The 15,913-nt window shown below is 34.1% G+C and overlaps 1 protein-coding gene across 2 annotated transcripts in view; it reads right to left on the bottom strand.

The window, feature by feature from the left end:
- LOC107749006 (potassium/sodium hyperpolarization-activated cyclic nucleotide-gated channel 1-like) overlaps positions 1–15,913 on the bottom strand; it is a 114,462-nt gene that overhangs the window by 40,896 nt on the left and 57,653 nt on the right. For both annotated transcript variants that reach the window (XM_016564046.1, XM_016564045.1), the window contains exon 4: positions 2,512–2,730. In XM_016564046.1, the coding sequence (XP_016419532.1) occupies positions 2,512–2,730 (219 nt within the window). The remainder of the gene's footprint in view (positions 1–2,511; positions 2,731–15,913) is intronic.

The following is a 15,913-nucleotide window of genomic DNA, read 5'->3' as shown; positions in this document are numbered from 1 at the left end:
TAAATTAAATTAAATTAAATTAAATTAAAAAACTAACCCAAACTTTTGAATAATATGTATGTGGATAGTATAGGTAGCTCAAATCTTGGTCTTGGAAGAATTTAATGAGAAATGTGTTTATTTTGATTGCAGACTTTTGCAGATTTGTCAAATCTGAGTTTAGTTTGAGATCTCTTAAAATCTCTTGAAGAGATTTAAGTGAAGCTACAGGGGAATTTTTCAGGAAACATTGGAGAAACTTCAGCAAAAGTCTTCATTTGTTCACTAACTCTTGATTTCAGAACTTGTCTTTGAGACATTGTTGAGATCTCTTCAACACCTCTAGAAGTAAGACTGGGCTCTTTTTCTAAAGGAACATCTGAGAAACCTAAGAAAAAGTCTCCATTTTCTCTCTATTTAACCTCTTGAGAAAAAAGTCAAGATATTAAAAAAGTCAAATTTGTGATATTTCTTTACTACGTGTGTATTCAAACTTTTCACTGGTGGTACACGGTCAGAAAAAGAGGTACAACATCTTTTTACTGGGTCAGTACCTTTTAAAAGGTACAAATTCATTGTAGATATGGTGCAAATATTCAGTTTTTGAGGATACTGCACCGTGATAAGCTTACTAAAAGCTACAATCTTTCTCTGACAGTGTTGTGTATGTTTTCTTTTTCATTTAGTCTGTGCCAGCTCCCTGGAGCACAATCCCATTCTCTCTGTTTCAATCTCGTCTTTCCACTCATCCACTGTAATTGCATTAAACGGAGAACCTGATGGCTCATGTTGGCATGATGTTGTGTGCGTGTTGTGATGTTAACCCAGCTCACTGAGGTCGGGTTTGCTACCCAAACAAAGCCCAGATGAGATAAGCCCCCCTTCTCTCATGGGACAAAGCAGCTCTGGCTCCCCTTGCGCATGCTTTGGCCCGGAGAGAGAGTTTTTGTCGTTCACTTGGAATAAATCCTCTTTGAAAGCACAGGGATATAATGATCCACTAACGGTACAACAAGCACTCAAAGACAAGACGCTAGAATGAGGGATAATCTGCCAATCCGTCCTCTCATGGTTTCTCAGGGAGGAAGTGGCATGCTGTTTAGAGGAAGTGAAATCGATATACAGTGGCATCTCTGAGTTGATGACTTAAGTATCACAATCCTCGATTGAGCTTAGTAATGAACTATACAGCTGAGGTCAGAGAACTGCAGGAATGTGTCAAGCAGTGATAGCATTGGTTCAGAAACCTGTGCAGGTGAGAATTACACACGCGGTAGATGTGTCTCTGCTGCTATTGCTGTATGCTGTTTACAAGTGAGAGTGACAATATAATATGAGAAAAAATAGAGCAGAATGTGTGGGAGAAACTACAAATGTGAAGTGACTTTAAAAACTAGATTTTGTAAAAACTTTTATTTGATTAAAAGTGATTAAAATAATAATAATAATAATAATAATAATAATAATAAAGAATATAAATTACAAATTAAAATTTATTTAATAATTTGTATTATTATTATTATTATTACTACTACAACCATTCCTCCCAGTTCTTAATAATAATAATAATAATAATAATAATAACTAATTAATAATATTTAATTTCCCTTGTTTATATTATTATTATTATTATTATTATTATTAATGTTGTTGTTAATAATAATAATAATAATAATAATAATAAACCAATTTTTTTTGGATAGTAAAGAATATTAATTACTAATAATAATCAGTTTTCGTTGATTATTTAATAATAATAATAATAATAATAATAAACCAATTTTGTAAAGAATGTAAAGAATATTAATTACTAATAATAATCAGTTTTCGTTGATTATTCAATAATAATAATAATAATAATAATAATAATAATACAACTTAATCATAATATTTTGGAATAATACCGAATATTTATTTCTAATTAATAAGAATCAATTTTCTTGATTATTCGAGAATAATAACAGCAATAACAATAATAATACAAAAGAAGATTTTCATAATTTTTCAAATAATGGTATTTATAGTTTTTTTATAACAAAGACAATATTAATAGTAATTCATATTCTTGGTTATTCAAAAATATAAATAATTATTAATAATTATCAATAAAATAAATTTTGAAATATCATTTCCAATTATTATTATTATATCAATTATTATTATCTTTTTGTAATATACAGTTGCGATGATACAAAATGGCTCATTTTGGTCATACCGCTCATCCAAACATATCCAATAACTTTAGCCCTGTAGATGTAGATCAACCTGTACATGTTGTCTGAAGCATGCAACCCATGTAGCAGAGGTAGAATTTCTTTGATATTAGATCAATATTGATGTCATTCTTGAATGATTGATGAGCAATGAGCTCATAATGTGATACATGATGATGACACAGATTACTACGCTGTCAAGATGTTGTACCATCACATGCACGTCCAGCGAAGGCATGGTGGTGTAAATATCAAAATAACATGTGAATACCTGCAAACAAAGCAGCCAGGTGAATGAACCCAATGAGGCTGCGCTTACCTTCTCCTGGTACTGCCGTCGAGATGAGTCCAGAGACTGGATGAGGGCTGTGGCGTGACCCACGAACATGGCGTAACAGGTGGCGCCCACAATCATACTTAGCATGGTGATCCAAAGGTCCGACATGCTGACGGGCGCTCTGGCTCCGTACCCGATACACAACATGTGACTCATGGCCTTAAATAGGGCGTAAGAGTACTGCTTTCCCCAGGAGTCGTTCTAAGAGAGCGATAGAGGTAGAGATAAGAAGATGACACAAAAAGAAAGAGTCAGCAATAGAAAAGCAGGTGGAGTGAATTTAACATGTACACTTGCAGGCAAAATATTCAGTGTATCAGTGAGTCTGCATACAGCGTCCTGCCAACTTGACCTTCATGCATGGCAAACTATCTCTCTCCATGCTTCTTCCCTGTATTCTCTGTATTCTATTGTCTGTATTTCTACTTCTCTGTATTTCCTCCTGTATTTCTATTGTATTTCCTGTTCCCTTTTATTTGTTGTAATCCAACCGTCCACCTATATCTCTATTTTATTTTATTTTATTTTATTTTATTTTATTTTTTGTCCAATGTAATGTTCCATTTGATTTTACATGGTTAAAGTTATTTGTAACACTATTTTGCCTTACAACTAAGCAACAAACAAACAATATTATGTAAATGAATAAAACTACATATATTTTAGGAATGTACAGGTATATAGTTTTATTTATTATGAATTGTATTATGATTATTACATTTCTCTCTCTGTCTTTCTCTCTTTTTCTAATATTTATTAATTTACATTTATTTGTACATGTGTTATAATGATTTTTAAATGGGTTTGTTGTATTTGTGTGGGGAGAAATATATTAATAGTAACAGTAAATAGTATATATTAAAATTAAATTTGAAAATAATTATAAATTTTAAAAAAATAAAATATTTAGCTTTTTTTTTTTTTTACTTTTTTTGATGATTTTCTTTATTATAAAAATGATATATATTTTTTTTCACCCTTTTTTTTTTCTTTGAGAAAATACTCCATCTCTACACCATCTTTTTAGTCTCCGTGTCATTTGCAGTGGGGTGTTAAAAGAAGTGATGGCTTTGGTGTCTGCTAATCAACTTGGATTACTTCCATTAGCTGCCGTCAGTTGATGTACGGCTCTGTGGATCCCTCATGCTGGACGGGAGAAGAAGAGGAAGGACACTTTCAGTCCTCTCACAGGCTATTAGCGCAGCTGATTTTAATGGAGAACTGTGCGAATAGAAAGAGACAAAGTGTACTGCAGATGTACTGCAGCGTGTCTGACCCTACTCACAATCAATACATCAGTTCATGAAAACAAGACTGAAATTTTCCAAGCATTTTGTTGTTGTTGATACTGTTATTTGTAGGCTTTTTTTTTATATTATATTATATTATATTATATTATATTATATTATATTATATTATATTATATTATATTATATTATATTATATTATATTATATTATATTATATTATATTATATTATATTATATTATATTATATTATATTATATTATATTATATTATATTATATTATATTATATTATATTATATTATATATTTTTCTAATATTTGTATTTTTATAATTGTAATAGTTTAAATATTAGTGTATAATAGTATTACAAAAATAGTATTAGTTATTTAGAAAAATAGAATTAGTTATTTCTCTATTGAAAGCACACTCGTGTAAGACTTGAAATATAATGTGCTTTAATACTTTTATATTTTTATAAAAAATAAGCTATTTCTTATTCCATTTGTTTGGATATTGGATATTTGGATATCCATTTGTTTGATTCCATTGGATATTTTTTGGGGAGGTCATACCAAATGTAGCAGTGCTCTGTTTAGGTCAGATGAATTTGCTTCTCTGACTTATTTTATACCCAGAAGCTATTTTCAGTTTGCTCTCTCACTCCTCAATGTCAGCATTACTCACAGACATTAGTTAACTGAGAACACGGACTAAAACAAGACCCATATGACTTCCGATGGCCTCTGCTCCTCGTGTTTATGTGAAGCTTGCTGGAGGGATGTGAGGATGTGACAGTTCCATGTTCATGGATGGAGTCTGGAATGGAATTGCTGACTGTTTGAATCTCTTCCTGCTCAATTTGAAGAGGAAAAAAGTGCTGAGGAAGCCGACAAATACTCGTTGAAGCCGCTCTTAAACCTGCGTAGCGCTGCCTGCCAACCCACAGGGCTCTCAAAGCTAGCCGGGACGCTAGTATCACACACGCTAGTTCTGCTGAGTTTGTGCGCCTATCAGAATAACTTCAGGAAAATGCTCCTGATGTGCTCGCTTTCTCTCTCTACGATAGTATTAACTGCAATACTGAGTCACCTATTACTGCCAAATCAAATCTCTATGCTGATTGCTGATTTCTTTCAAAGATTGATGGAAAAATTAAGGTGTAATTGCACACATAGAGGTTGTGGGGAGAAATTGCATCATATTAGATATTCCTTATAGCATTCTATGCTGGAATGACATCAAGAACTATGTTGTCATTGCACATCATACTACGTTTGCTGAAAAAATAAATGTCAGTGGTTGCCAGGGCGAGTCTGTTACTAACATAATTTATGTTGTGTTATGTTATGTGGTTGTTTAGGTGTTCTGAGTGGTAGCTAGGGCGTTGCTAGGGCCTTGCAAAGTGATTGGTTTTCTGGTTGGTTGCTACAGAATTTCTAGGGTGTTCTGAGTGGTTGCTTGGGCGTTGCTAGGTGGTTAATATCGTTTTCTGGGTGGTAGCTACAGAATTGCTATGGTGTTTCCATGTCATTGGCAGGGTGTTGCTAGGTGGTTGATGGGGTTTTCTGATGGCCTTGCAAGGTGATTGGTTTTCTGGTTGGTTGCTACAGTATTTCTAGGGTTTCTGAGTGATTGCTTGGGCGTTGCTAACTGGTTGATAGAGTTTTCTGAGTGGTAGCTACAGAATTGCTAGAGAGTTCTGAGTAGGGTTGCAAAGGGACAGAAAATGACAAGTCAATTTCCGGGAACTTTCTGAAATTTTCCAAAAAAGTCTGGAAAGTTTCCAGAAATTTACCAGAAATGTTCTGCCCCTTTGCAACCCTAGTTCTGAGTGGGTGGCATTGCTAGGTGTTGCTAGGTGGTTGATAGAGTTTTCTGGGTGGTAGCTACAGAATTGCTAGGGTATTGCTATTTTGTTGCTAGGGCCTTGCTAGGTGGTTGTTACAGAATTTCTAGGGTGATCCTACGTAGTTTCTAGGGTGTTGTGAGTGGTTGCTAGGACATTTCTACAGTGTTGCTATGGGGTTGCTAGGGTGGTCTGAGCTGTTGTTAGGGTGTTGCTAGGTCATTGATGGGGATTTATGGGTAGTTGTTACAGCATTGCTATGGTGTTCCCATGTTGTTGGTAGGGTGTTGTAGGTTGTTCTGTATAGAACTTTTAGGGTGCTGTTATGAGGTTGCTAGGGTGTTCTGATGGATTACTAGGGTGTTTTGGGTGTGATTTTTTTCTGATCCGGTCCTTAGATATGGCTCAGGTTTTATGTGAGCCTATGTGAGATTTTCACCTGATTTGTTGTCCACCAGGGAACAACAAATCGCAAGTCAAATCAGGTGCTTACGGAAAAAAAAAAAATCAAGCTGGAAAAGTTCGTTTCAGCTTTTCATTGTGTAATATTACCTGTTTTATGTAAATAGCATGTCATGCTTTGTGACAACTGCAAATAATTAAATTATTAATCCTTTCCAGAAGAGAATCTGGTTTGTAAATGTGGGTTTGTGTGTGTAAAACCCAAAGGATCTTCCTCTGTAGTTTCTGATGACCAGATGTCAAGAGAAGGGATTCGTCCCAATCAGAATCACTCCATAAACACCTACAATCTCTCATCCTCTGCACTCAAGACACTGTTTTAACTAACACTTCATACCAGCGTATTTGATAGCTGTGGGTCCTTAAGTGGTCTGCCGATGATTAGAAGAGCCCACTTGGGAAATGTGTTGATTGGCTGATAATCTGTGTGTATGTTATAGTGTTACAGTAGGTGTCATAGCCAGACAGCACCACGTGGAGCATCGCAGTGGGAGACGGCATACAAAAGCATCTACACACCAGGTGTTTACGTGTGTCCATGTATTGCTTGGGTCATAAAGCTAATATAATAATAGCCACAGACATTCACGAGACATTCATGTGCACACACATGAATAATCCAACATAAATCGCTTTGCACATATACACAGTGTTGGGAAGCTACATCAAATTATTTCAGAATTTAAAGTTGTTGTCAACAGTCAGTATATCAGTAACTCATAGTTTAGCTTATAGCAAGTTACTGACATGAAGTAGCTAACTGCATTAGCTTTTTACATATAATATATTAAGGGGGCACTCCGAATAATAAAGAAATAAGCCATGAGAGGCAGTGTTACTATGATTTTACCATGGTTAAGGGATTATTTTGGGATATAAACAATTTTTCAAAGTAATATAGTTAGCCTAGTAATAGCTAAGCTAATAGCGCTGTTATGTTTAGCTAGTTGCTCCAGCACTGTTGACACATGCACATTTCCTTTCACAAATTTGTGCTCTTCTTCGTGTGGAAAATTCTTTCACCTGTTCAACAATGGAAATCAAAGTGGCGTCGCAAACCTGTGCGTTTGTTCTTTCTCCAGTGTATCAGAACCGTGGCCCTCGTGTGACTGTGAACGTGTGGCCGCTCTCCTCACCCAGGTGTGACTCTCTCAGACGTGACTAGACATGCAGTAATTGAAATTCAATCCAATTCCACCATTCCAGCTAATCACACGCTACGTTACCAGGCCCAGTGTGTCAGAAAAGGGTAATGCAGGGGCTCGAATAAACCGCCTCCACCTGAAGAGACATTTGCATCTGAGCATGCAGTAGGCTATGTCATTTTCTTAATCTTCTGAATGTTCGTTTATACACGGAAAGTGTAGAGAGTGAAAGATCTTTTGCTTGGTCACTGAACCCTGTTTCAGTTATTTTAACAGTGTATGTGCTTCTAAAATAATGATGTTGGAAAAGACACAAGAATTAAGGGGAGGAAGTTAACATACTAAAAAAAAAAGCACTCAGAGCACCATATTGTTTTCTGAAACTCACATTTCCTTTTATTTTTCATGTTTAATTAATGTTTATTATGGGACGGGTTGTGCTAAAAAGCTGCATTTTATGACTGAGAAAACATGCAATGATAATTATTTAAAATAAAAAAAATTATTAAATTTGACTGCAAATGAAAATAATAAATGCAGCAAATATTAAATTTTATTACTTTACTTTGCTGAAATTAAATTTGTTTGAAAATAGTTTTATTTGTATTAAAGCATTAGCACGCACGTGTAGAGATTTACCGCTGATTACAGAACCGGCTTTACTGACGAGATGCGCATTAAATATCGTGCGATATTTATCGTGCAAGCCTAGTATGGTATGTATGGTTTTGTTTTGTTTTGTTTTGTTTTGTTTTGTTATGTTTTGTTTTGCCCAGGACCGCAATCTTTAATTTATAAAAACTGTGACTCTTGTGTGTCTTTTCAACACTGGATGGTTTTCCGGGTTCACTGTCAACTAGCAGCTCTTGTCCTCTTTTTATCTTCTGGTTTCTCCCTCTATCTATCTCCTTCTACCTTTTTAACCAATCTGTTTTTCTTCTTCTCTCACCTTTTCTCTTCTCTCCCCTCTGTAATTCTCCTGATGGATGTCAGCTGAGCTATCTAAAGTGACGTGTGAGATAAAACGAAAGGCCAAGCAATCGTCTCAACAGACCTCTTGAGAATTAAAAGCAATCTTTTACCGGCTCCCAAACAGATCCCTGTTTTATCCCTTACATCTGGTAATTAATTACTATAACAAGGAGACTTTATTAAATAAAAGTGTGAGCTATTGATTTGGCAGCATCTCAGGAGACACAGCAAAACTGATGGAAATCAAAGTTAAAGGACCATTGCCCGTTACACACAATTTAAGCTTTATCAACGGCATTGGAGGCGGTCGATTACCACAGAAAACAGTTTTGACTAGTATCTCATGTAAATGTACACCATTTCAAAACACAAACCTGTAAATCATAAACTGCTTTGTGGTTTGAAATTCTGTATATTTCGGTCAAAGCATTTTTTGCTGGTTGACAAAACTGTTTTCTGTGGTAATCGACACAGATACTATTGATAGAACTTAACATAAATCAATTTAAAATAAATTTTTACAAACCAAATCGCATTTCCGTTACTGTAATCCAGTCAGGGAGTTGCTAAACACTTAAAAAGGGTTTAAACATCATGATTAAGACAAAAGATTTCCAAACATCTGGCCCTGCATATTCTGGTCCGCCTTTGTGCCTTGAGCATATGACAAAAAGACAAAGCTATGTTTTTCCTTTTGTTTAGGACTATTTACTTTTCATAAACCTGAGAGGATTAATGATCTCTTACTCCTTCTAATTTGGTTTTCTGCAATGTTATCTACTCTCATAATCTCTCACAAAATGACGACTCATTATGATCGTCTCTTTATAATTGCCTTGGGAAATGCAGTCTTTTGTTCATAATGGAATACTAGCATATTGTTCACAGTATGCAGATACTGTGCAGTATACACTGATTACAGCCTATTAGTTTTTAACAGCCTATTATGTAAGTAGTATGTGACACAAAGTAGTATGCATTGATAAATGATGAACAGTAGTATGCTATACCTGAAATAAAAGCAGGTATTTTTTTACATTTCCTGGTTTGTGTAAAAACCTCTCGGTAGTCCGATCAAATAATGAGTCGAAATGGTAAACAACGGCTGATATTACTGCATTGTGTGGTATTTTATGCAACCTGCTCTGGTCACTAAGTTGTAGCTTTTCAAGATATTGATAATACAAAATTTGCATACTGCTATATTTAACTAAAACTACAAACTATGAAAAAAGTGCAAGGCAACATGTTAATTTAGTTTAACTCGATGTTCTAAAATAACTAAAAAACTGAAATCATTTTTACATAACGGAATATAACAAAATTAAACTACTAAAATGATTCAAAATATTATTAAAAACTATAATAGTATACCTCAATTATGCTAAAATAATGCTGACATACTGTGCCCAGTATACATACTGTAAAAAGCAGTATACTATTAAAACATAGCTTTGCTGTTATCTTCACCATAAAAATGCAAGTGGAAAAACAGCGTCCCCTATCCAAGCCCACCTGCAGCAAAAAGTAACCTCTTTGTTCCAAATAGACATGGGCCTTTTACATGCATTTAGGACAAAAACGTCACTGAGGATACCGTTGGAGCTTACAGTGTACATTATGCCATGCATTGTGGGTGAGAAGTTTAAGCAGGAAGATAATGAGTCAGGTAGTAACGCTTCTTATTATAAATAAGCTGGAAATCACCTTTGTTCTATTGGGCTTTTCTCCTCTGATGAGCTACTGTGCAATAAAAATTCAAATGAGGTTCAGTCTTTTCCTAAAACACACACACACACTTACCAAAAGGCCCCACACATCCATATTTCTGCTTCTTTCCGCCTTATTGCTTTAACTAGCCACAAGTTTCAAAGCGTTTCCAGAAAACAGGGGTCATTTAGAGAGTACAGTAATGATATTCTTCTTAATTCAGCATTATAGAAGATCAAGAGCCATATGCGGGAGATAAGAGGACTTAAGGAAGTTGTGGGCTACATGATATTACTGGATTTAATACATATTATAGGCTCTTGCTCTCTTCAGAGGGGTCAGATGGGTTTCTTTTTGTGTGCTTGTGCGTACAGAACAGAATAGAAAAATGTGTATATATTTCATTGTGAATTTGTATGTTTTTGTGAATCTATTCATCAGTCTTTGTTCCAGTAATATTTTTCCTATTTATTGTCTCCATAGGCTCCAAGATAAATCAGAACATTGCAGCATTTTGTTGACATGAAAAAACATTTGAAAACTGAAGAAAAAGACAAAAGGAATGAGCTTGTGTGCTTAAATTCTTTTATGAGGGAATGAACTAGGCAATGAATGAAGTATTGCAAAGGGAAAAACTCAAATCTGAAACAACAGGACATTGTTTGCACAATGCTATTTTCACTGACTCGTTCTGCGTGTCGCTTTGTTATATCAGTAAGTGACTGTTTTTTGTTGTTGTTGTTGTTGTTGTTGTTTTTGTTTTTTGAATTAATCACTGAATCATTTGCTGAACTGATTCATTCAATACACTGATTCATTCATGACCAACACAAGGGACTGTCTTAATGAGTGATTCATTGAATCAGTTACTCAACTTATTCATTCAAAAAAACTAATTCATTCACAACCAAAACAAATGACTGCCTTTCAATGAGTGATTCACTGAATCATTTACTTAACAGATTCTTTCAGATGACTAAATCATTCATTCAAGACCAAAGCAAACGACTCTCTTAAAGTGCGATCACATTTATCATTGTTTGGTGAATTTTTGCTGGTAAAATCTGGTCATTTTAATAGGAATTCAGTGGGAAATTCATGTGAGGGAGAACGATTTCCCCATGCAGATTTCACAATGGGTTTTTTGCAATGTCGGTTAGGCGGATTTATTGCTTTGGCCAAAAGAAAGCTCTTTGGTTTGAAAATGACTTATTCACATAGTCACTTTAATTATTCATTCAAACTATTTGTTTAAAATAAAATAATTTATTCAGTGTTGGTAGGGTCATTTGCAATGCTTCATGGGAGTGGGTAGCCGTTACTGAGCTGCTATTACCGTTTCCATGGTAACAAGAGCTTCTCTGATTGGTGGATCTCCTATAAGGATTGTGGGTGGTTTAATTCTGCACTGGGAATTTGGAAATAAACCAGAATTTGTATCAAAAACTTAAAAAGTAAAGTTGAAATCACACTTGGGGCTACAGCAGCATATATTTGCTTGGAGCTCATGGTAGGTCTGTCTTGAAAGGTTTATACATCATTGCTAAAAATCAGTTTCTCTATGGAGAAACTAAATAGGATAAACCCAACTGGTGTGCTCTATTCTAGTCTTTGGGGCTTTTACAGGGTTTGTTATCATGTCTGGTGATTACAGTGGCCTGTTACTCAACACACATAAACCTGTCCCATATAGCAGCTCTTAGATTGATCGCTCACACCCAACCTACGTAATTACATCACCTTTAACACCAAAACAAACCATCCAATCCACAGACACACAGAGAGCTCTCTGGAATATGCGTGTGTTGTTATGCATCTGTGGTTATTTATAGTAGAGGCAATAGTCACGATTTTGTGCAATGGTAACATATGAGATGCCCTTACTGTTTAGACTGGCATTTGAAATAATGGTTTAAACTGGAGAAATACGGCCACAGCCAATGAAACGGAAGATTAAAAATACAAAACAAGAGCTGATTAAAATTGCGCTCGGAGAGGCCAGCGGGCTTTTAGTGTCACTACTACACCAACCTTTTGTCTTAACATGAGGTGAGTGTTGTCTAAAGGTGTGTAGAAAATATTTTTATATCCCCCTCCCTCTTTTTCTGTCTCTCTCTCTCACTCGCTCGCTCTCACACCCACACAACCCCGATTAATATCCAGCTATTCAAGCGTGAACCAATCAGGTGACAGCAGACAGCGTGTGCTGGGAGAGCGGTATAAGATCACATGTAGTCCATCCCTGAGGTAAAACTACACACAGATTATACTACATCCAGGAGAAAAAAAACATGAAGAATTGCAGTATACATAAAATTATATATTATTCAGGATATCAATTTTATATATTCAGAACAAACAAATAACAGTATATACACATGCATATATATTGTTTTTTTTTTATTTGTTGTCTTTTTTGTCATTTTTTAAAAACATTTTACATTTAATTTAATTTAATTTAATTTAATTTAATTTAATTTGTGTTTTCACATATGATCATTTATGGATAATCTGGGACCTGAAAGAAACATTTTGAATAGAGCATTTAGAATAGAGAGTTTAAATATAAAACTATCTAAATATGAAAGTGAATATAGAGTTTAAAAATAAAAGCAATATGCAAGTTTATGAAATGGATTTTCGATTTGAGGCAACGAATAAAAATCTTACTGACCCCATATATACATATAAAAAGTTATTTTACATATATATTATACATTTATATTAATAATTTTTGGTAATTTTTACTTTTAAATAAGCTTTCATTAAATTCTAAACTTTTTTTAAATATTAAACAAAAGTTCTATTCAGATGACGCAATTCTTTTTGATTTTATTTGATTTTATATTTTGAATAGAGAGTTTAAATATGAAAATGTTGACTTTCACAGCAACAAGATTAAAATTTTCAATGAGATTTGGTGATTTCAGGCAACTGTTGAGCAGAGTTTTATGGAAATGAGCAAAAAAAATTAAAATTATGTCAGTATGAATGTTCCTTGAGACCTAGAAGTGTTTAGGACCTTTTTGGAGGTGCTTTACTGTCCTGATGTAGATATAACTTGATAGAACTCATGATCTGGATAAAATCTTTAAATGTGAAAAGTATAATTTCTGCACCACTGGCGTCATCAAATTAAATTGCAATTCCAACTGGATTTTCCAAATACTCCAACCATTTTCTACAGTTTGCATGAGTTGTATTCAAATGATTTATTACAGGCATCCATGGGAATGCTGTGGATTATTTTATGTACAGAAGATCAAATGAAGCGTCTCATAAATGTTTGGCAGCAGTAGTGCGGACATTAATGCAAAATTCATGACCGAGTCACATGTACAGAAGAACTCTGCGTGCAACACATCATTCAATTAAAAACTCATTTATTATTTATTATGTGGAAAACAATTATAGTTATTGATGTTTCTTCTTTGCACTGTGTTTTTGCAGAGGGCTTGTGTTAGAAATGTGATTTATGGACAGTGTTTCCCACAAAACCTTTGTTGGTTTGGCTGCTGCCACTGCTGGTTCATAATCACTCTTTCACAAACCTTTGTGAATAGCTCAGGTGAATAAACTCTTAGCATAATTATCATTTTTTTATACAATCATTAATTATGTACTTAATGGGAGGAAATCTACAGTGTTACTTTGCATAAATTAGCTTTGAATGTGTTCAAAATGAGCATCAGTAACTTAAAGAGTGATGATGATAAAATTCTCTGTGATTTTACTGATTTCATTGATTTTGAATTGGCTACATCAGTCATTTCTTTCAGACTTTTTTATGGTCTGTGCATTCTTATGCCAGTAAAGTTTCCTACAGTAGTGTTCTTTACCGTCTACACAAATATTTTGAAGAAATATCCACTGGTAAAAGTAAGCCCGTGTGAAATGACCTGGTGGTAAAAGCCTGTGAATCATCTCTCTGTGGTCCATGTGCAGCCTGTAGGTCCTGCAACTATCATTGTGCATCAAGCACTCCAAAAGTATTGAGTGGACGCTGACCGATGGAAAGATGCACTTCACAACTTCTCAGAGGGTTCTCAGTATGCTTTACTGAAACATAGGTTACAAGCTTGTCTAATACAGCATTGCATACTTATTCAACTAGATAAAAGATTTCAAATTAATTTAATATTGTTCTATAATGCATGATGTTCATTTATCCACATTTAATGATGGTAAACATTATAGACATACACAGTAACAATGGAAGAGCTAACCTTGTAAACGCTCTAAAGATCTGAATATTTTTACTGATTGTAGATCTCACAATTTGGGCATTTCTGACATGAATTATGTCTGTTTTTAGCGCAGGAAACCTTAAACCCTCAAAACACATTTGTGTCCATTTTGACCCAGAAGAGATGCGCATAAATGTCTACAAAAATGCAGTTTTTAGCAAGCGAACAAAACTTCGCAAATGCTTTAAGACCTTGAAAACACAATTTTTTTTGTTCCCCAGATTTTGTCCAATATTTTTTTAAGACATAAAAGCATTAAAAAAAAAATTGTGTTAAGCCATTTTGGACCCAGGTATGTATGAATTACTATTAGGTGTCAAAAAATACCTAATAATCCAAAAATAACATTTTGTATGAAGTTATATTCACACTTTTTTTTTTTCAAATATGTACGCCTACTGGCGAACCATTGCAGTATGAAAAACTGATCACTTTTCCATCTGAAAGTGAAACGTTTATGCAAGTAAAATGAATTTATTTTGTTTGAAAACTTTTCAGATGCTGTTTTGTTAGAAATATAGATAGGTTTCATAAATCTGGACTCTTTTTGAGCAATCGTGAGTTATAAATAATTAATTCCATTATTTCAATAGTTCTCAGATTATATGTTCCTATAAATTTCATATAATGCTTTCAAATAAAAGTTCTCATCAATATAAATATATATATATATTGATCAAAAACAATATGGTTTTAGGTTTAGTTGAAAAAATATTAAGTTATGACTGTTTTATAAAATTATTATTCTTCGGGTCCAAACAGACCCGGAATATAAAAATAGTATACAGATTCTGAATGCATTATGACATAACATTATAAGTGGACTTTAAGGAAAAAATGATACTACACGTGTGGAATATATAACCCATCTTGTACTATTTCTTTCAAATAATGAGTTATACAGTGATTTAAAGGTCCCCTGAAATGCTTAGAAACACGCAGCGTTACTCTATGTGTTGACGTCATTTTAACTGAAACAGGAAGACAGGGCAGGACATATCAAGCAGCCCCGCCCCTTTTTAAAAGTTTGTTTCTGTTATGATTTTCTGGTTGTGGCATTTATCTGAACCAAGCCCAGGGGAATGAGACAGATGGAAAATCATGATGCAGTCTTGATATAATTTACAGAAAGGAGGAGGTGGTGCATCTCTATCAGTTTAGAAACCCCTCGCTGAGGAAATGTCGCATCAAAAACACCTGCAGAATTGATGACTCAATAACAAAAGCTCATTTTAAGAGAATGAACTCTGGCACAATTGACTGTTTTACAATATTAAGCGATCTGCATTCAGTAGTCGTGGTTGATGTGCATGTTTGTAGGCGACTGACATTTCAAGAGACAAGTTATGACGGAATGAACATATTTACACAAGCTCAAAGTTTGAAAACAAGTTTCACTGTCCTTATTTTACATTTGTTGACACTTGTGGCATAGAAATTGGAATGTTTTCATTGTAAATATTGATTACAGAATTGTGATTATACAAAACCAAGTTTGGGATCAGAAAGATTGATTGATTGATTGATTGATTGCTTGATTGATTGTTAAATACTTTTATTAATCAAGGATGCATTGAATTGATCAAAAGAGACAGTAAAAACATTGTTACATTGTTGCAAAAAATGTAGATTTCAAATAAATGAAACTTGCTATTCATCAAAGAATCATGAAAAAAAATATTGAAAATTGATAATAATAATAATAAGAAAAGCTTCTTGGGTAGTAAATCAGCATATTAGAATGATTTTTGAAGG

This window comes from Sinocyclocheilus rhinocerous, unplaced genomic scaffold (assembly GCF_001515625.1).
Source record: "Sinocyclocheilus rhinocerous isolate Xijiao unplaced genomic scaffold, SAMN03320098_v1.1 scaffold260, whole genome shotgun sequence".
Classification (NCBI taxonomy): domain Eukaryota; kingdom Metazoa; phylum Chordata; class Actinopteri; order Cypriniformes; family Cyprinidae; genus Sinocyclocheilus; species Sinocyclocheilus rhinocerous.
The sequence above is the reverse complement of the archived record's forward strand: the minus strand, read 5'-3'. Positions and strand labels throughout refer to the sequence as shown.